The 22,877-nt window shown below is 26.2% G+C and overlaps 1 protein-coding gene across 1 annotated transcript in view; it reads left to right on the forward strand.

The window, feature by feature from the left end:
- LOC132933742 (uncharacterized) overlaps window positions 1-22,877 on the forward strand; it is a 126,521-nt gene that overhangs the window by 90,702 nt on the left and 12,942 nt on the right. The window contains exons 3-4 of the mRNA XM_061000018.1: window positions 9,619-10,307; window positions 13,583-13,781. Coding sequence (XP_060856001.1) covers window positions 9,619-10,307; window positions 13,583-13,781 — 888 coding nt within the window. The remainder of the gene's footprint in view (window positions 1-9,618; window positions 10,308-13,582; window positions 13,782-22,877) is intronic.

Here is a 22,877-nt window from a genome sequence, read left to right on the forward strand (position 1 = left end):
CTATCTCTAAATTATAAATATTAATATATTTAAAATTATTACATTGAGGAAAAATCTTTATTTTTGTTTAATATGTGTACAATTTCGTGAAAAATTTAAACAGCTTAAATGCTTACAAAAATAACAAAACAACTAATGAGATTAATATATATTATATTTTTAAGCCTTATTACTGAGAATTAAAAATGTTATCAGACATATGCCAAAAATAAACTTAACAAAAATTATAAATTTTAAATGCTTACAACTAAAGATTAAATTACTAAGAATCTGTTAACAAATCATTGCATAATTATTTATCTGAGCTTTCATTAAAAATAAAAAGTGTAAAGACTTTGTCTGTTTATATGTTATTTTTGGCCCATAAATACACCACTGTCAGAAGTATATGCCCTCATCAATCCCTGTGATACCCAACACAGTTTAAACAAATGCAACAAATTAATAAATTATACTAATGATACAAGAGGAAATACAATTTACTTTTCTGCAGTTAACCGAACTCACTGTAGACGTAATGTAACAATATTTATCGACATTTTTTGCTGACTTCAACAATTTTTATTTACTCGCGACCAATCTTAAATTATCCATTAAGAATAATATTATATTATAATATAGTAATATACACATATTATTTTAATAGACACCATTAAAAATATGAATTTATGTAGATCGATACTATAAAAGGACCACAGAATTTGATCAGTGCTAATAATTAAATACACATGATAACTATAAAATAGGATATTATATTTTAATTAAAATCTAAATTATTTTACATAGTCTCATTATTTATTTTACATTTTTAGATATTTTTTATTTTCTATTGTTGTCTAACTGTCAGTCACAATATAAAGAGTACAATGAAAAACTTCGTTACTACTTGTAAAGAAAATTATGTCTAAGATGTACACTGTACAGTGAGTTAAACTTCTTAATAATAAAAGCAATATTTCTTTAAATATGAAAGTTCCTGATTCATTCGTTTTATAATTAATGAAAACTACAAAACTTTAAAATTGTATTTAACTTTAAATAAAAGTATGTTATCAATAATAACTAGTTATTAATTTATTTGAATAAGTTAAACGTTAAATATCCTTGTAAAATATAAATAGGTATTGATAATATATTTTTTGAAAAAATATATTATTTTGGGATTTAACTATAATATCCTAAATAAGTAAATGCCTAGGTACCTAGCTATCTCTAAAATGAAAAATGTATGTTGAAAATGATGAGCCCTTAAGTAAATTGGAATTAAACAAAATAAAACAACATTTAAAAACATTTTACTCAAAAAAATTGTGGAATGCGTTAGGTAATTGTATAATTTATTTGAAAAAAAATTGTATTAATAATTTACTATTTTACACTCAAATTAATAACCAGTGAAGATATGGAAATAAAATTATGATATCAACCAATATTACCAATCAACGAACCTGATAGTACCTATAACCAACCTTTTCTTCCAATATCGAAATTCAAAAGGTTTTATTTTCTGAAATAATTTTAAGTTAATTTTGGTATATAATTTTATTTAACCTCATTATAAATTATAAATGTAGTATTTAGATATTGTGGTTACTGGTTAATTATAAATTATTCACCTATTCAACATAAAATCAGGTCGATTTTCACGTATCAAGAAGGAAAAAAATTTATTTATTAGGCTCACTACGAATCTATGTCTCGGCAGGAAATAAAAGAAGAATCATTGGTAAATGAAAGTTCAGGTCGAAAAATTTTAATTAATAACTTTAATTTAATTACATTAAAAAAAATATATAGGTATGTGTTTATTTTTTGGATGGAATTTCGTTTTATTTACTTGTTCGGTTAACGGAATCAAATGGTTAGGTCTCTAAATGAGTCCAATAAACGGTAATTATCGTAGTATGATCAAAATCCCAAAGTTGCATTCAATTAATATATACCATTAATTAATGCTTTACCAATTTCTGGGTTAAATATTAAAATGTATGTAACTATAAATTATTTGTTTGATTATTTAAATTAAAATAAACTAATTATATTATATAGAAAGTATATTTTTTTACAATTTACGAGTAAACAATAATAATGGAATAACCTTTAAATACAAATATTATGTTAGTATACAACATTTTTTTTTTCTATATATGATTTTTATAACTATATTTTTATTTAGATACAATAAAATATACGCAATATACTATAACAACGATACAAGTATAATATTGTATAATAATATTATACACTAAATAGAGAAAGAATTCATTAAATGGTATCATTATCAAATTTGATATACTGTTTGATACTAGTGATGGGCAAACCAAGATCAAGACCAAGACTATGGAAGTCTTGGTCTTGGTCTTGTTCTTGCAGACTCAGACTCAGTCTTGGTCTTGGTCTTGCTGCAAGACTCTTGCAATATTTAAAAAAAAAAAAGATCTCTATTTGTGCTATGAGTTTGTAGAATTTGTTAATTGTTTTTTATCTCTAAGGTATAACTATATTGTACAATATATAAATATATATTTTAAAGTTCAAACATAAACAGTTATTTAATTTTGTACTTATTTTTAAATAATTATTATGTTTATTGTTTTCATAATAATATTAATACACTTTTTATAAATTGATATAACGAAATAGATGCGTACAATTTAATGATAATACTCCAAGTACCAACTTAAATTATTTACTTAAAATTATATTCAATAGAGAGGTATTTACGGCCCTAAATAAATATTGCTGTTTATTATATATATACCGTATTGCCCGTATTTGTGACTGGTGTTATTATTATAATATTTGTATGTGCTCACGGATCGCACATCAACGTTTGTGTCATATTTGGCATCTAAAAATAATTCCATTAAATTTCTGCATTTGTTACAAAACCACTTGATACTGTTTATTATAGTGGTACCATACACATATATATTTCATTATATATTATTATAGTGGTACCCAATTATTTCTTATCTTGTTTTCAATAATTCAATAATTTGTTATTTCCTCAATTCCTGGAACGTGTTGTTCGTCAAATGCAATATTACAATTTTATTATATACCTAATAAATTATTTTAACCTACACTAAATTACGTGTTTTCTGAGAACATTTTCAAAAAAAAAATTACAATAAATATTGCAAGACTGCAAGACTTTTGTGGTGTGGGTCTTGTTTTGGTCTTGGTCTTGCAAAGCAATTCGTAGTCTTGGTCTTGGTCTTGGTCTTGGTCTTGCAGCAAGACCAAGACCAAGACTGTAAGACCAAGATAATTTTGCACATCACTAATACATACATATATACATAATAAATATATTTATTTTCTACTTGTGTGGAATAAATTATTTATCGAGGTCGATAAATCCATTTAAACATCTGATTGCAAAACATTGGGGATTTCGTAAAATACAAACGCTTAAATAACAGGGGTTATATGGTGCAAGTAAGTTTTCTGTGTTATTTTGTAGTTGATAAGTTAGGTAGCTTCTTCAGGTTAGGTTTCTGAAAATCGTGTCATTGAAGGCTTGAAAAAATAACTTTGGCTATCAAACGTAATATAATTTTTATTGAATTCATTATGTAAGATAAGTATTGGGCATTTAGCTCACAAACACCTAATTATAATTTTACTTTTATTTTAAATGAAAGTGTAGCATATTACCCACATATCATAACGACTGGGAAGCTGCTGATTTCAACATCTATTAAAAATGGATGTGCTTTTTAGTTGTTATTAAAACCTGTGTTTATACTATACATTTGTATATTGTATTAAATGACGTCAGTACATGCCTGAATATACTGTGTAAGCATTTACATCAAAACAATTGTATTTTATAGCCTGGGTAATCATCTCTAAAGCAACAGCGATATTAAACAAATTAGTTATTATTGATTACAAAGTAAAGAATAAATAACAAATTATTAATCTCAAGTTAAATTTTAACCGATTAGTAATTATAAAACAATGTATCGTTATATTATTATGTGAATAGGTACTTAAAGTTTTTAACCATAAACATTCGAAAAATATTTTATTAAAAATTATGTACTAATAATATTTATAACAATTTTTAGTACTAAAATTAATTATTTCAAATATATAAAGTCATATTTTTGACACTACATTAAATTAAAAAATGAAGAAAATGATATTGAAATTAAGTTTGCTTAACCTTACTACATAGAACAATCACATGTTTCGAAAATATTTGAATATACCTGTACCTATCATTAAAATATTGATGTTAGTTTTTTCAAGAATAAAATATGTGTTAGTTAAAGTCCAATCAGTGTGTTTGGTGTAGACTCTATATTTAATTTAATACTTAAAGTAAAAAGTAAAGACATTTATATTTAAAACATTATAAATATTGTAATATCTGTGGAACACGATGAGATTTAAATTAATTTAATGATGGTTATTAAGTATGTCAGATGAATGGGCCAAGATCTCTCATTATAAATCATGCAACTAAAATTTGATGTATTACATATTATGTGCATAGGGGCTTATTAATAGTATGGTGTACTACTCATTGGTCCCAGGTGTAAAACTTTCTCACGACTAAATACAATTACCTCCATTTGAGTAACTACATCACTAATCAAGTACGCCATGGACTAAAGCATACAATAACAACTGTCATCAGTTTTATCATTATATGAAAATCCTCAAATAGGGATACACAATATGACTTCTAATACAACATTTTATTTCAGACGAAAATATTGCCATATATACCTAGTGGTAATATTTTAGTTACAGAGCATTAGTAAATAAACACGATATTATCAAAATATAAAATTTTTATATTTATCTGCATAAAATGTAACAAACAGTATTTATTTAAAATTCAATATCGGCATATCATTGTATAGCATTGTATAGTCATAGTGTATTGTAGTGTCAAGTGTATACTGTATAGTTTATATGGATATTTTTATATTTATATTTTTTGGTTTTTTCCAATGGCTGCATAATTTTAAGTGAGACTAAAGTTTTGATTCTATGCACTTCAAATTTACATTTCTTATAATAAACATAAACTAAAAATGCATTATAAAGTTATTAAAGTAATAGATAGGTAGTAAAATGAACACAGAAAGTGGATAAATGGATATATAGATTAAATGAATAAGTACATGTATTACGATTACATATTATAATATTATAATGTGTATGAAAATATCAGGTAATGGAATCGTGCTAAAAATATCTTGAAAATAATTGAATTTCATGATAATATTATATGTCTCTCAATGTGACACAGTATTATGTTTGTAAGTATGTACCATATTTTATATCATGTTAATGATTAAAAAAACAATGTATGATAAAGTCAATGCGAGTATGAATAAGTTACATTTGTGTAAAAAATAAATAAATATATATTTTCAATGTGGAATAAAATATCCCGTAGCGTACAGTAACTGGTGTCGAATAAAAAAAAAGGTTGTGTAAGTGGATGTCACTCTGCTGTACAGTAGGTTTCAAGTGGGTGACTACAAAAGTAAAAATTTCTCAGTAGTTTTCAAACGCGACATGAAAAACAAAAGAAAAATTAAGGGAAAACGGGAATTTCATGTACCTATAATTTTGACTGACTGTTTATATTAGCATATTCTATACTCCATAACATTTTCCAAATATTCTAACTTATTTCGAGCTGTTTACAGACATTTTCAGTTTCCATTTTTTTTAGTTATTTTTTCTATAAATATCAATAACATTTTATGTGTTGGGTAAAAAAGCTTGAAAATTTAATAGAAGGCTCCTAGGTTATTTTTTCAAAGGTAGATGAAAAAAATTAAAAATCCTTAGTCACAGTTTTTATTTATAAGCATTTAAAGTTCAACTATTGACAAAATACGGAAAAATCACGAAAATTAGCAAATTATTTTGAGTTGAGATTGAGAATTGATAAAAAATTTTCTTTTTAAATCTAAGATTTGAAAATGTTATACGAGATTATCCATAAGTTTGTCTACTTTTATCAAAAAAAAAAATGTCTACAAGAAAATAAAATAAAATTTTTATGAGCGTTTGAAATTCATATTTTCACAACATTTGGTATTCACTCGATTTCTCATATAACGATTTTCTTATTTTGTTGTAATGAAAAACGTATGACTATAGATACTTGAAAATTTAACTGAATGTTTATATTAGCTTTTTCTATACACGATAAATTGAAAATAATTTGATTCTTTTTTAGCTATTAATGGACATTGTCAGTTTTCAATATTTTTAGTGTTTTTTTTCTATAAATATAAATAAAATTGTATTTTTTGAGTAAAAAAGCGTGAAAATTTAATGCAATGCCCCTGATATATTGTTACAATAGCAGTTGAAAATATTAAAAATACCTAAACACAGTTTTTTTTATAAGCATTTAAAGTTCAAATTGTTGACAAAATTTCTCAAATTTCAAATTTAATAATTACTTTGTTGTTAAAAATTTATAAAATGTTCAACTATTATAGCTAAGGATTGAAAATTTAAAACAAGGCTCCACGTAAATAGGTTATATATAAATTACTTTATTCACAATAATATCATCAATTATACTTGGTAATATCATAGGCTCACTGACCGTTTTCGCTCAGAATCGTTTTTCTTATACAATGATATTATAACATTGAATTAAAATTTAACAGCATCCATTACAGTGACCTACTTGTAACCTACTGTGCAGTAGAGCGACATCCACTAACCAACCTTTTTTAATATGTAATTTCGTTTAAATTTGAACTTAAAATAACTTTAAAAATAAACTGTGTAATGTATTTTTTAGATTTTTTGGTTAAAGAATTAATTACGTCCATGGAAAATTGTTCTAAATTATTATTCCTTAGCTATAAAGGTTGAACAGATTTATACATTTTGAACTATGAATAATTTGTAAATTCTCAATTTGATAAATTTTGTCAAAATTCGAACTTTAAATGATTATAAAAAAAATTGTGCATATGTATTTTTTATATTTTTCAACTGCTATTGTAACAATATATTAGGAGTCTTATATTAAATTTTGACACTTTTTGGCCCAAAAAATAAAACTTTATTGATATTCATAACAGCTAAACAGCTCAAAACAAATCAAAATATTTCAAAAATTTTATCAAGTATAGGAACTGATAAAATAACCATATGATAAATTTCAAGAGTCTACGGTTATTCGTTTTTGAATTATAACAAAATAAGAAAATCGCTACATGAGAAATCGAGTGAATATCCAATGTTGTAAAAATATGAACTTCAAACCCTCATAAAAATTTAATTTTACTTGCTTGTAGACATTTTTTTTTTTGATAAAGGTAGACAATTTTATGAGGAATCTTGCATAACATATTCATATCTTATATTTAAAAAGAAAAATAATTATAAATTCTAAACTCAAAATAATTTTGTGATTTTTTCGTATTTTCTCAAGATTTGAACTTAAAATGCTTATAAAAAAAAAAACTGTTACTAAGGATTTTTAATATTTTTCATGTCATTGCAAAACTATAGTAGGAGCATTTCATTAAATTTTCAAGCATTTTTACTCAACAAATAAAGTGTTATTGACATTTATAGAAAAAAAAAGGTGGATAAGTGGATGTCGCTCTGCTGTACGGTAGGTTACAAGTGGGTCACTGTAATGGATGGTGTTAAATTTGAATTCAATGATATAATATCATTGTATAAGAAAAACGATTCTGAGCGAAAACGGTCAGTCAGCCTATGATTTTACCAAGTATATTTAATGATATTATTGTGAATAAAGTAATTTATATATAACCTATTTACGTGGAGCCTTGTTTTAAATTTTCAATCCTTAGCCATAAAAGTTAAAAATTTATAAATTTTTAACTACAAAATAATTAATAAATTATAAATTTGATAAATGTTGTCAAAATTTGAACTTTAAATGCTTATAAAAAAAAATTGTGCCTATGTATTTTTAATATTTTTCAACTGCTATTAGAACGATATATCAGGAGCCTTATATTACATTTTCACGCTTTTTTACCCAACAAATAAAAATTTATTGATATTTATAGAAAAAAAACTAAAAAAATTGAAAACTGACAATGTCCGTAAACAGCTCAAAAAGAGTCAAAATATTTTCAACATTTTATGGTGTATAGAAAATACTAATATAAACATTCAGTGAAATTTTCAAGTATCTACAGTCATTCGTTTTTTAATTACAATAAAATAAGAAAATTGTTACATGAGAAATCGAGTAAATATCAAATGTTGTAAAAATATAAATTTCAGACGCTCATAAAAATTTAATTTAAGTTTCTTCTAGACATTTTTTTTTTGATAAAGGTAGACAAACTTATGAGTAATCTTATATTACATTTTCAAATCTTAGATTTAAAAAGAAAAATTTTTATGAATTCTCATCAAAATAATTTGCTATTTTTCGTGATTTTTCCGTATTTTGTCAAAATTTGAACTTTAAATGCTTATAATTAAAAACTGTGACTAAGGATTTTTAATTTTTTTCATCTGCCTTTGAAACAATAACCTAGGAGCCTTCTATTAAATTTTCAAGCTTTTTTACTCAACAGATAAAATTTTATTGATATTTATAGAAAAAAAAACTAAAAAAATTGAAAACTGACAATGGCCGTAAATAGCTCAAAAAGAGTCAAAATATTTTCAAAATTTTATGGTGTATAGAAAATGCTAATATAAACATTCAGTCAAAATGTCATGTCCCAACGGTCATTTGTTTTAGAGTTACACCAAAAACCAAAATCGATTTTCTCGAAAACAGATTTTGCGTAAAAATTCCCGTTTTTCCTTAATTTTTCTTCTGTTTTTCACGTCGCTTGTGAAAACTACTGGGAAATTTTTACTTTTGACCCCCCAAAGTACCAACTAGATTCACTTTCCTATCAGAAAAGTTACTATTGAAGAAAATCCAAGTACTTTTACTGTCCTAAAAGGTGATGACAGACACAAAAATAAAAAAAAAAATAAAAAAAAAAACACACATCATTGTAGAATCAATACATTCATCGCTTCGCTCAGAATCTAAAACTAATAAAATTGGAAACTGATAATGTTCCTAAACAGTTCAAAATAAATAAAAATTTTTTGAAAATTTTATCGTTTATAGAAAATGCTAATATAAACATTGAAAATTGCAGTTACACCAAAAACCAAAATAAATTTTTCGTAAAAATTCCCGTTTTTCCTAAATTTTTGTTGTTTTCCCCGTCGCTTTTGAAAATTTTATTAACAATACTCACTTTTCCATCAAATAAGATACTGAAGTTGAAAACCAAAGCATTATTTCGACTACTTATCGTGTACACAGACACAAAAAAAAAAGATTGAAATAAAATTAAGCTAGTGATCAAAATTCGTGTAAAATATGAAGGTATATTGAAGACATTAAGGACATATGGGGGAAAAAAAAGAAAAACTGATAAAAATCATAGGTGGAGGTATGAATAGTATAATAATAAACAATGACTTTTTTGTTTGAATTGAATGAATAAGTAGACATTTTACATGTTTTAACTATAATTTGTTTTTTCTGAAACTGTAACCTCTAAGTTTGTGATATTTTATATTATCTAATTATTGTATTGTTTTCTCTTCTTACAGGCCTCCCATCTAGGGAGGTACCATCCACTACAACAGAAGTTGAAATAGAAATGACGGAGAGACAACATGGTGTTCATAGAGGGTCTTCGTTGCCGTACGATAACAACAGTGCAGAAACATCAACAAAAATAACCAAACGTAAGGCTGATGACAAAGTAAAAAATATGATACCAATTGCAATTGAATGTGACCCAATCATACCACGTGCTATTGACAAACCGGATTCGCTAAAAAATTCAAACGACCAAGCAGAAAACCATAAGCTGGACGTATCAGTTGAAACAGAGACAATAGATACGATCAATAAACCCAATGAGGTTCAACCAGTCCCCAAAGCTGAAAAAGAGCCTGTAAACATGGAAGCAGTCGATAAAAATAATCAAAATGACGTCGAAGAGGCTCCTCCAAAGAACCAGGAACATGGAGGTTCTAACACCAACAAGGAACAGAAACCGGAATCGGAAACTGAATTCCGTTTGACTATGATACACAGCGTTCGGGAGGCTGTGAACCGTATATGTGAACAGGCCGTGGAGAAGACCGCGGCCATAGTCAGAGGAATGCATAAGCGTAACAGCGCTTCAACCTTGACTAGTTCTCTCAAAGATCGAGATCAGTCAGAATATACAGATAACTTAAGCAGTGAATTTTCGCTGCCACCACTACCCCAACAATATCCGTTAGACTTGGTAAGTCGTATGAATATTATGTCACATATTATAGCATACAAACTAATAGACGTTAAATTATGAATTTGATGTGATATGGTGTGTATAACCTTATTATGAGGAAAAAATATATTATTTTATTCGTAAAGTGTGAATTTATCTGACTACGTTATATTTCAGTGTGTGTGTGAAAGAGGGGGGGAGGAGGGCGTAAATGATGGTGTAATGATTGAGTTTTGAGGACGATGAAGTCTTATGCAATTTTTTTAATGTATTTCTAGTTAATTGTATTCGTATTTGACGTGAAAATGAGTGCACAATATTTGAGTGTGCGTCGGATAGAGGAAAACAGAAATAACTCAGATTGAGCGAATATGATAAAAAGAAAAAAACAAGAAATTAAAAACATCTGGAACTTTTATAATATGTGATTATAATTTGAGTAAAAGTTTTGCTGTAAAATGACGTGAAATTAATAACATTTTGTCAATTTCATTAACTCATTTGTTTCACCGAAGAAAAAATGACAACAATGCTAAAAATGTTTTTTACCACATTAAATTATTTTTGCATTTGACCTGACTACATTTTTTAAATTAGTGGTATTACAGTTTGTACATATTATTAATATGTTATTACATATTAGTCACTTAACTGAATTCACTGTTTAAACATGTTAGTTCTAAATCCTTTAACGATTATACAATTAATTTAATTTAATTTATAAATAAAAAACAATAATTAATATCTAAAAATACAGAAAATATTAAATAACTAGAGAAAAATTATAGTTTATAAATGGCTGGGGACACAGTTGAGTTAATTTTAAATTTATTTTCTTATAAATGTTTTTGAAATCAATAAGCCAAATTCAATTTATAATCGGTTTAAAATAATATTTTTAATTAGAAAATACATTTTTTTTTTACGTTCAGTAGGTGCATGAATCAAAATTTACCATTTAAAAAGCATAAAATCTGTTCTTTAAATATTTAGTTAATGCATTGACTTACACATATTATAATATTGCACATATGTACATAGGAGTTTTAGTTTTTAACTATATAATGGCTTATTTAATGTATTAGTTAGTATAACAAAAAATACTCCTTTTTTAGTTTATCTCAACATATTTTCAATTAAATATATTAAAAAATAGTTGGCTACAGATTGTATGAATGTTATTTATTTTTCTTCAACATAATTCGTTAAATATAATATGAAGTACTCAAGTACCATTGCGCATTATTTAAAACAGGCATTTTTATTTATCATGGCGTTAGTATGTTTTACTATGTGATGTTACAGCAGAAATAAATACAATTACTATATGATATTAGACTTGAATAATAAATAAACATTTTTCAGTCAATAAGTTTCCAATAAGGGTACATAAATTGTGTGTTTTCCAAGGAAGTATTATTTTGAAATCTTGACCATAATATTATTGTGAACCCATAATATTTTCAGGAGAAATATCCACCCTTGTTTTATTTTATTAGTGTAGGTTTATAGAAACATTCCTGGAAATTGTCTCTTTTGTAACAATATAAGTTCTGTAAGTCAGTAATGACTTTTAAAATAAATCAACTTTTGAATAAAACATTTGACATTGATGTCATAATTCCTACGCCTCCAAATTTAATATCAATGCAATAATTTTATATTATTATATTTGTTTATTTAGCATAATCCACATGAAACAGATTTAGTATGAATTAATTGTTGTGCTTATAGATATAATATCTGTGTTTTAGTTTTTACTATAAAGTGAGTAGTTAACTGGTGAGAGTAACTCACCAATATAATAATTACAAAAAAATCATTTTTTATCTTAATTTATAAAAAAAATCTCTATAAAATATTAAAAAATTGAAATTTTTTATTAAAAGTTTGAAATAAGTCTACATTTTTTAAAAATATTATTGTTTGTAGAAAATTATAATTTAAAAAATAGTGAAATATTTCATGTTTCTACAATCAATATTTGTTTGAATTTCTCTGAATCTTAAAGTTAAAAATCGTTTACATTAATTGAATTTTAAATTATTTTAATTATCCAAAGTAAACATATTCATAAAATATTATAAAAAAAAATTATGAAATATGTTATGATTAGATATATATGGATGGATACATAAAACTTATAATTATCAAGCTAAACATGGGAGGGCATTAAGTAGCAGATATATTATTAGCTGTTTCGAATAAAATATACCATAATGCAACTATATATCTACCTTCGGTGTTAAGTCATTTGGCACTTTAAAAACATTTATGCTTCATTATCATAAATATCCACTATAAGGAACACGTCACTAAAGAATGATTGAACTACCAGAGTCATGTCATTTAACCTTTATCGCGGTATAACTCATAATACATTGATCCATTAATAAAATTACCGCTATACCATAAGCCTTTAGAACGCTCCTTCCAAAACGTATAACGAGTAAAAAAATAGTCTAAAATTAAATTAAATACATATATATTATGTAAAAGTATTTAGTTTTATAACATTTTTAATGTTGCCAAATTGTTTTGGTTAGGTATAGCAAAAATAATAATAATAATAATAGTATTACTTTACAAATAAAAAATGTTTCATGGAATAAAATGATCAATCACAATAAATGTATTTTAATATATGGTTGAGTACGTCTAGGTAAAATAAAATACGATACAATTATTGATCGATGGTCGTATGTATTTATCCTAAGTTATTAAATTAAAATTAAACTTTTATTTTATAACTGAAATCTAACAAATAATGTGTTATCAATCAACGTTACACGGAAATTGGAATTGAAGGAACTTATCAAAAATTCTATATTTTTAATGAATTATCAGTATATTCACTAGATAACCTACCATGTTATTTCAAGATTTTAGTTTTTTAATATTCTATAATGTATTATTTTTATTCAAAAACAAGAACTTAATATGGTATTTATATATTTGTGTTACTCAACGTTAGTCGATAATGTTATGTTAATTACATTAATTTGATATTTCTGGAGTTTGTCATAACTTAGGTGCTTCTTTGTTCAATCGCTAATAAAAGTAACTGAGAATGTTGTAAATATCTATGGTAATTATTCGGTGAACGAGGATGTGTGTTTTTTTATTACAAATCGTTAGATTATAAATTTTGATTATTTAATTATGAAATATATTAACGGTATGGAGTATATTGCTAGGTATGCATAATATAATAAATAATACTTGGATATTCTAATATTTGAGTTGTGTTTTAATCATTTTGTCCTTGTTACTAATAACGGAGCATGTTACAGGGTCCAACAGAATCATCATGGCCACCACCACCGAAAATTTACGAATCAGATGAACATACTCTGGCACCAGAGTATTCATTTGATTTGCCGGACCCTCCGACGGATATGGATCAAATGGATACAACATCTGACAAATTAGATATTTCTGATGAAGAAATGAAAGCCACTGGCTTACCATCAGATGACGATACAGAAACTGGTAGGTAGACAATTCTAGTAAAAAAAAATATGTAGTAATTTAAAAAGTAAAAATTAGTGTAAATCAAAACCTTTTGGGAAATTACTTTATAATTGTAATAATTACTCAATTGTTTAGAGTACTTAATTTACTACAGTAGAAAATCATAGACTATAATTACCTAGTTCATTTGTTTTGCGGTTTTAATTTATATTATTTATGGAATGTTTTCTAGTTTGTTCTTTTTTTGTTTTTTTTTTTAATTTTAATATAGATTATCCTTGCCATGTTTTACATAATTTGCATTTTAATTAGTGTACGATTGTATTATTTACGATACTTTTATGTTCAGAAAATATAGCACGTATTTATTTAGTAGAGCAATACAATTTGTGGCTTTAACATTTTACTATTTCACAGGATTAAAACTTTTATAAATAATATTTTTCATATATCAGAGGTTCCCAAACTATAATACATGAAAAGCCACATGGTGGTACGTGGAAGGCCACATACTTCTTATGTGGAAAATAAATGGTTTTTTTTTATTTACAAACGTTTGTGGTAAATAAAATAATATTTTATATTTTGAGTAAATTATTATTAATATTATTGTGCGTTTCATAACTGTTATTCCAAATCATGGAAAATACGTAATTAAGCAGTAATTATTAACGTGCATTAAGTAAATTTTACATTAAATAAAACTAAACATGACATTTTCTTGCTGATTTCAAACTTGCAATTTCGTCATTCTAAATTGTTATTTAATTTACAGAAATACATATTAGTCATGAGATAAAATGTATTCTTAGTCATGGGGTCCAAATTTGTTAGTTGCGTTAATCAACGAATTGGTTCATTAGACATATAATTGGTAGATCATATAAGTAGTTCATTCTGTAATCAAAAAATCTATAAAAATTTACAAACACAGTTTTTTAAATAGTTATAAGTTCAAATTTGGACGAAATCACATATTAAAACCAAGAATTACGATTTTAGTTTTTTTTTATTTCGTAATTTAAAAATTTTATTCGTGGGCTTTTGAATCTTTTTGAGTAAGTATATTATTAAATTGTATACACACAATGACATTTTGACATTCAATTTTTACGACCTAAATTAATTTAACTTACTGTAATACGAATGCCTAATAATAAAATAAATTACTTTAATCACGATTCACAATAATATTATAAAATATACCTAATTAGTATTATTATAGGTTGACAAACAGTCTTCGCTCAGAATCGTTTTTTATAAACAATTATTTTTTTATCATTGAATTCAAACTTAACACAACGTTACTCAATCACCCCCTTTTTAGTCATTAATGGTAACTGGTACGGTAACTCGTACGGTAACTGGTGACTGATCCGTAATATACATGAGTGGTACGTTAAACAAAAGTTTGGGAACCTCTGCCTTGGATAATATCGAAACGATGAAAAATCATCGATATTGTCACTGTGTGAATATGAGTTTGCTGAATCTTCCATACAACGCAGGGCTTAATTGTGTTATTTGTAATCAACAACAACTTTGTTCATAATAATATCTTGAAATAAAAAATGAATTATATCGAAATATTAAGAAATACATTATTACAGAATGTTGTATTATTCATGTTTTTAATGTTACATCAAAGTATATTATTGGATAGTAGCAACTATGTTGATATATTTTAAAGAAAATTATATTATCGCTCCAACATTTTCATTGAGGTGCTGATAAAAATTGTACGATGAGTATCTCTGAAGTTCAAATCTATGCACCACACTGAGCTTATTATTTGTAATATCTTAACACTGTTATTATTATCATTATAATATGTACATAAAAATAGTATTTCCATGTATTAGACATACGACAATATTTCTATACGAGCTCAAGCAAAAACAATGAGGATTTTGCAATATGCTACTAATAAAAATAATAAAATTGAAGAAAGTAATATTTTTTTAAGCAACATATTTCCCTAGTGTAAAAATATAACCTGTTAAATATAATTCAATATGTTCATCAACCAAAACATATTATTCAAATTAAACTGTGCAAGAGAGTGCCTATATTTAATCAAAAATCGATAATTCTGTAGTATTATTTTACATCAATGAACTAACACAAAGTTATAAACATAACAATAAATTAAGTAACTAATACTCACTTAATTTGGAAAATGACTACCTATTTTAATATAAAATATGATTAATAATTGAAAAATATTTTTAAAACAATTTAATAATGCTTTAAGTTTATGGTCCATTGAATGATAGTCATAATGATATGTAGGTTATGTAAAATATTTAAATTCATTGAAAGTATCTACTGAGGTAAATGTTTTGAAATTGTGATATTCACAAGTATTTTAGAGTAAAAACACATATTATAATTCTTTGAATATAATTATGTTTAATATTAATTTCAAACTATAATGGCTTAAAATTTAAATACTGCAGTAACAATAATGTGCATGTTATACATATTATACACAGCCACTCCATTTTTCGTTAATTTTGTCTCGCCATGTGTAAACATGGTAATAACAGCCTGAACGGATTAATATATAATTTAAATTAACGTCATGTATTTTATAAAGTGTTTTTATGTGAATTTAATATCAGGTATATGTTTACTTCGACGAAGATTTGTTAAAGTACAACAAATTCGTATTGAGTATTTCTTAAATAATATTTCACAAATTGAGATCTTTTTTTTTTTCAAACTTTTATTCAAGTAAAAGCCAACGTAATAAGGTGCGTTTCATAGCCGCATAGACATAAAGAAAATAATTTTACGTCACTATAATAGGTGCCTGCGCAGTCGTCAAACTAAAATGCAGCCACGACATAAAATATGAAACTAGGCATTTATATTTCTATACGTTTTATACTAAAGAAATATGGCGTTATTAAAATGGCAGTAGGTATTTGAGTATACGGTAAGGCTGACATTCGATCGATATAGTTTCTGGCCTGTACGAAACGTGTAAAGATCCATTACCTAATAAATTATGAAGAATAAAACCACACGCCCCGTTTTATCTGTTTGATTTATGTGATTTGGAGATAAAAAAAAATAAATATTTTTTATATAGGTTATGTATATATGTACACATTGGAGCAGTTCAAAATTTCGAGTTAAATATAATCACACACTGTACGAATATTTTAATATTATTACATATAAAAATATGATATATGAAGATAGGTACTAAGTATATCTACATTGATATACACTCATTTAATATGCAGACGCGATCATGACTGGTGAGAATCAAAATTACAATTCTTATAAAATATATTATAATATAAACAACGATTAGTTGAACATTTTGGTGATTTTTATCATAATATTATTCTGAACTGATACCATAATATTATTGTAGCATATAGGCAATTTTGTATCACTCGAATTGTCTGTAACAAACGATAGTAGTTTTTACTAGCTACTCAACTAAATAGGCTATTAATTATTATGAATTATGATTGATCGCAGTGAAATATTAGTAGGCATCAACTAAAAGTGTGGAAAAATACAGAAACTAAAATATTAGAAATTTAATTGAACCATCGTATATCAGATAAAGGGAATATTATAATGGTGATAGTAAAAAAACATATAATTTTAAACTAACAATTTATTTTATGTTTCTACGGACATTGTCTTAGTTTTAGTAAAATATAATGAAAAATAAAGAAACCGTTCAAGGCTGAAGTTGGTTTGAGTAGCCAGTGATTTTTACAGTTATCTTTTTATATTTTATAATATACTGCACCACGGCATAACAGTATGATGTTCAATTTTACACTAAATAACGAATCTAAAAATGTAAAATTTCAAACACACACACGCACACGCACACATGTACTGTGGCACATACATACACACACGTGCTCTTAAATACATACACACAGGTACTCTTAAATATATACATACATACATACATACATACATACATACATACATACATACATACATACATACATACATACATACATACATACATACATACATACATACATACATACATACATACATACATACATACATACATACATACATACATACATACAGAACCGTATTAAGAACAATATATGGGGAAGCAAACACAAATATGACGCCCCTAATATTCAGTATACGCTATTTTTTACAAATAAATAAACAAAAAAAAATGTTATCTCTACGCCTCGAACAGCCGTTTTACGCATACATTTTGCTCACAAAAAAAACTATATGCTTACTTATCAGTCATCTAGTCTGGCTACGCATATTGTCTTTTAAAATATATCTATATATAGAATATATGTCAATACTCAATATATCATGTAGTAATAATATTAAAAATAACACGTAGGTGCGAAAACAAGGTCCATAAGACCACAACTTACAGCGATCTGTCCCAATAAGTATCTAATAGTCCTTATATTAGATTAAATACAATTTCAGATATTCCGACAAGAGACATCGAAAATTTGTAAACTAAAATAATATTAATATCTATTCTACTAAATATTTTATTTTTTATTATATTACGATAATATTATCGACTATTTTTCCGCCCCTATCGCCTGAAGCAACTGCTTCTATTCCTCCCATTGATGCTCCCATGCATCCTTACATGCATACAAAGATACATACATACATACATAGGTACCTACATTCATACTTACATACAAGTATTCTATTTGTCGTTCACTAATGTATATGGTACACCATGTGTAGGTATGTTTGTGATTTTTCTTGCGCCACCACACGGACAATCGAACAAAACATTTTTTCAAAGCTCGTCTCCAGCGTGTTTACGTTCCATTAAATTTCCTTTTCATTACATTGTTTATACTTTTTTTTGCCGGTCGCACATTGCGTGCGTCTGTCCAATCATTTCAATTTTTTTTTTTTTTGTCTTACATAACGCGCGATGTTAAATTGATCCTTTTTAAAAACTATTGACCCCGCTCGCGTCTAGAGTCAATTGATCGTTTGTCGTCGCATTACGATTGTATATCGTTGTCGGGCGCATATGTAGAGCTGTTTAAACACAACACCACAGTCCAGTCTACTCGCACGCACGCACACAAACACTAACACACACACACACACATACACACACACCCTCGTATATGCGCCACACGACCGATTTGAGTCTTCCATTGGACGGAGCCGATCGTTTTCGACGTGACTGTCTCTTTAACGTGAATAGACATTTCCGGACACCAGACGCCTGACTTCCAGAGCGGTGCAACGGCCCTGGACTACCAAGTAACGATATTTATCTTCATAGGGACCACGTTAAGCACCCACATAATTTTATTCTATTTTTTATATTATCGTCCAACTACACGAAAATAATAAATAGAGGAATCAATCCCGGCATAAGTATAATATTTTTAAGTAATACGTCCACGTGGTGGTAGGTGGATGTGGACTGGATGTGGAAGGTGATGGTTAGAAAAGGACCGGACAGTTGGGCCGAGGTTTGAAAAATAATACGCGTTGCCTTACCCGACGGCCCTCCTGCGGTGGTCTTTGAAATTGACTTTCTGTATTTTCTTTTTTTTTTTTGAAATATAAATAAATAGACCATAATTATTCCCGTGTTGACCCTTCGAGTGAAAAGTAAAAAAACCTCCACCAGCGGGCGCTATCAACGAAATGCTTGGATAAATATTTAATTAGCTTTGCTACGTTTTAAAAGATGATTATTAATATTAAATATTTAGCCATCCAGTGACTCGAGTGCTTCGTCCTTTGAATTACTTCGAATGAGAATATAATAATATTTTCGAGAGACCGTCATCGACCAGTGGTGCGTATATATTATTATATCGGCTTCGCGTGTTTTACAGAACTTTTCTGACCGCTGCATCCAGCAATAGTTGTCCAGTCCTTTTACTCTTGACTTCAAAATGGATATGACCTTATACATTAAACACATACATAGTACGTTTATCGCATTTTTTCTCGTATAAAGACAAAGTTTGGCTTTAAAGTCGTGACTTAATAAACGACCTCGTGTTGCTCGTATGCATGGTTGTATAATAACACTTTTGAAATGATAATGAATATGTACATATTAATCCGATTTTATCAAAAGCAATTTATTACTGATTTTTAATTTAATTCTTGAAATGTAATACTTAAACACCTATATTGTATGAGTGGCATTTTCACAAACAACTCGAATTCATATTACATTATATTATATAGGTAGCCTATTAATTACAATTTGTTAAACGTCAGATTATCAGAATATATTAATATTCGTAATTATGATGTATTTATAAATCACAGATGTGCTTGTGACATTGCTAAGCACGTAATAAAACATCATAACAAATAATTATATTAAACATTATATAAAAATATTGTATTTAAAAAAAAAAAAAAAATAGAAAAACTATTTGTTAACATCATCACTTATTTGAATCTTGTTATTAATTTCCAATCTAGTTAATTAATTTCCACGCTGAACATTTCACCATTACATACTTACAGTTATTTAACTATGTAAGAAGATAATGTTACAAAAAAAAAAAAAAAAATGTTTTGTTTTATCACAATATTCTTTGCACTGGTGTTTTATAAATTTATATCAAGTCTATAATAATATGTTCATTGGAAATTTTACTATTGACAATTTTAATTAAAAATCGAACCTATAGTTACGGTTTATAACTTAAACTGATACTACATTTAAAACCATAACACCATCCAAATATGGACTTAATTTAGTAATTAAATTTCATTACATCGGACATGATATAAATAAGAATAATGTGGTATCATAGTCTCCTCAATCATAATATATATTTATACGCAATACGGAGTATAGTTAGCATAGAAAAAAATGTGTAGGTACAATTGATATAAATTAGTAGAATGATTTTAGCAATTAGAAATGCGTTATAGTTTCACTTTAACTCGATAATATGGTGTTTTGGCAGGTGGGTCTATAAAGTCGTCGTTATTAATCGTATAACCGGGAGCAACCACCAAATTGAGTTAGTAAAATTACTCCTATAAATTAGTCTCAAACTATTCACCAACCCTTAAAATCGATATTTCTGCCACCATCGAAACTAATTACAATGCCTATAAACTCAGTAATTGGATCTATGAAAATCTACCAATCTGGCCAGTTGCCAGTTTATCGAGCTTAAGCGGAATCTGGGTTCATCACTTATCAATCCTCCCATTATTGTGTTCAGCATGTTTCATTAATCAAATAATAATGGTATTCGTAAATTGTAAGACATTAAGTTGTTTATCAATTATAGAATTTTCATGAGTAATTAAAATTATAAATTAATCGAATAGGTAATATTATTTTTCAAGAAATAACTAGGTACGAAATTGAATAAACAAGAAACCCAATGAATTAAATTATTTTTAAATGTATTCTATTTGAATACTGGGCAGTTGACTGTTTAATATTTTAATTTACCTACAGTGATAATTTGACTCGCCTAATTGGAATTTGACTCAATGTTTGATTAAGATAATTAAAAATGCAATCATTGAAATTTAAAATTTTTAAAATATGTTTTATTAGCTCATAAATTTAAAATTATATTATTTAAAAATATTAACGTCACATAAAAATTTGTATTTTTATATAATATGATATTAGTAGAGGATAGAAATGTTCACAAATAATTTAAACATAATATTATTTTAAATTTATTTTGTCTTTTTTAAACTTTGTTTACCATGAACCTATTTCATAACATTTTATGGTATGTCAGTACTATAAATTGACTTATTAGATGTTGAATTACATGCAATGTTTTTTGGCTTAAATTAATTCACAAAACTTGATATATTATATAAAAAATGTAGTTTATTGGTTTAATTTTAAAAACCATAACTAGTTTAAAATATTATACAATCAATTTGCATAAAATGGAAACATTCTAGTGATAATTATTAATTATATATATTATAATATATCATTTAGTATATCAACAATGAACACCCATAAAATATACATCGTATTCGCTTTCCATTGACCAATTTTGTGTAATTCCTTCAAAACATTTCTATATATTTGTCAAAAATTAAATTAAATAATTAGTTTCAGGGTTACATAGTATAATTATTTATCATCAACCACAATCGCCAAATAAATGCTATCTATTTTTTATTTATGAATCATTTGATTCGAAAAAATTAATTATGTCCCCATACTATTTAGGTAGATCATATAAAGTGAGTAATAGTATTGATTATAAATAAAATAATATACAGAGAATTAAATAATCCATATTTTTTTACAAACTAAAAGTTCAAAAAGTAATCTCACCTGAACAATTTTATTTGATTTATAAAGTGCGTAATAATATATTTATCCGAAATTATTTGACCCTCCGAGTTTTCACTGGTATTACCAGCTACTTAAGGACCACGATGATCGCCATCGCTTTATTTTCTATTCTTTTTTTATCTCTTGGTAAAGTGAATTTCCATTTTAATTTCAAATGGACTGAAAACTTATGAAAACAATGAACAATTATCCGACATATTATGCTAAATCTGATTAATTCAAATAAATTAAAATACGTATTTTCTAAACTAATTTCATAAATTTTTATTGAGCCAATTTCCCAATTAGCTACACAATACCTCTTCAATGCTATCCTAAAATAATTCTTTGAACAAGTACATTTTTGTTTTTATACAATTTTGAAAGTATGTATAACATAATATGCTATCTTTCATAATAAAATATGAATAGGTACAAAAAATAGTTGATCATGATCAATAAGACTAAAAATTAATCTCACCATGTCATGGCTCTTTTAGCTCGAGGGATAATATTATATCGCTTAATAAGCTAAAATAGAGACAAATTACAAAAATTACCTACTAGTATAATTTTAATGTTTAACTATGGCTGATATTTTGTTAAAAAAGATATTATTAGATAAATTCAGATTTTTGCAATAAATGGTAAGACATTTAAAAATAATATTATACTAATCTATACAAGAGCGGCTTAAATGGTTTTAAGCTCTATTAATTCAAAAAGAGTTTTATAAAATGAAAATTATAATTTAAGAAAACAATTTCTTAGATTTACTGTAACTACTTTGTTGTTACGTTCATTAGCTA

This window comes from Metopolophium dirhodum, chromosome 1 (genome assembly GCF_019925205.1).
Source record: "Metopolophium dirhodum isolate CAU chromosome 1, ASM1992520v1, whole genome shotgun sequence".
NCBI classification, from domain to species: domain Eukaryota; kingdom Metazoa; phylum Arthropoda; class Insecta; order Hemiptera; family Aphididae; genus Metopolophium; species Metopolophium dirhodum.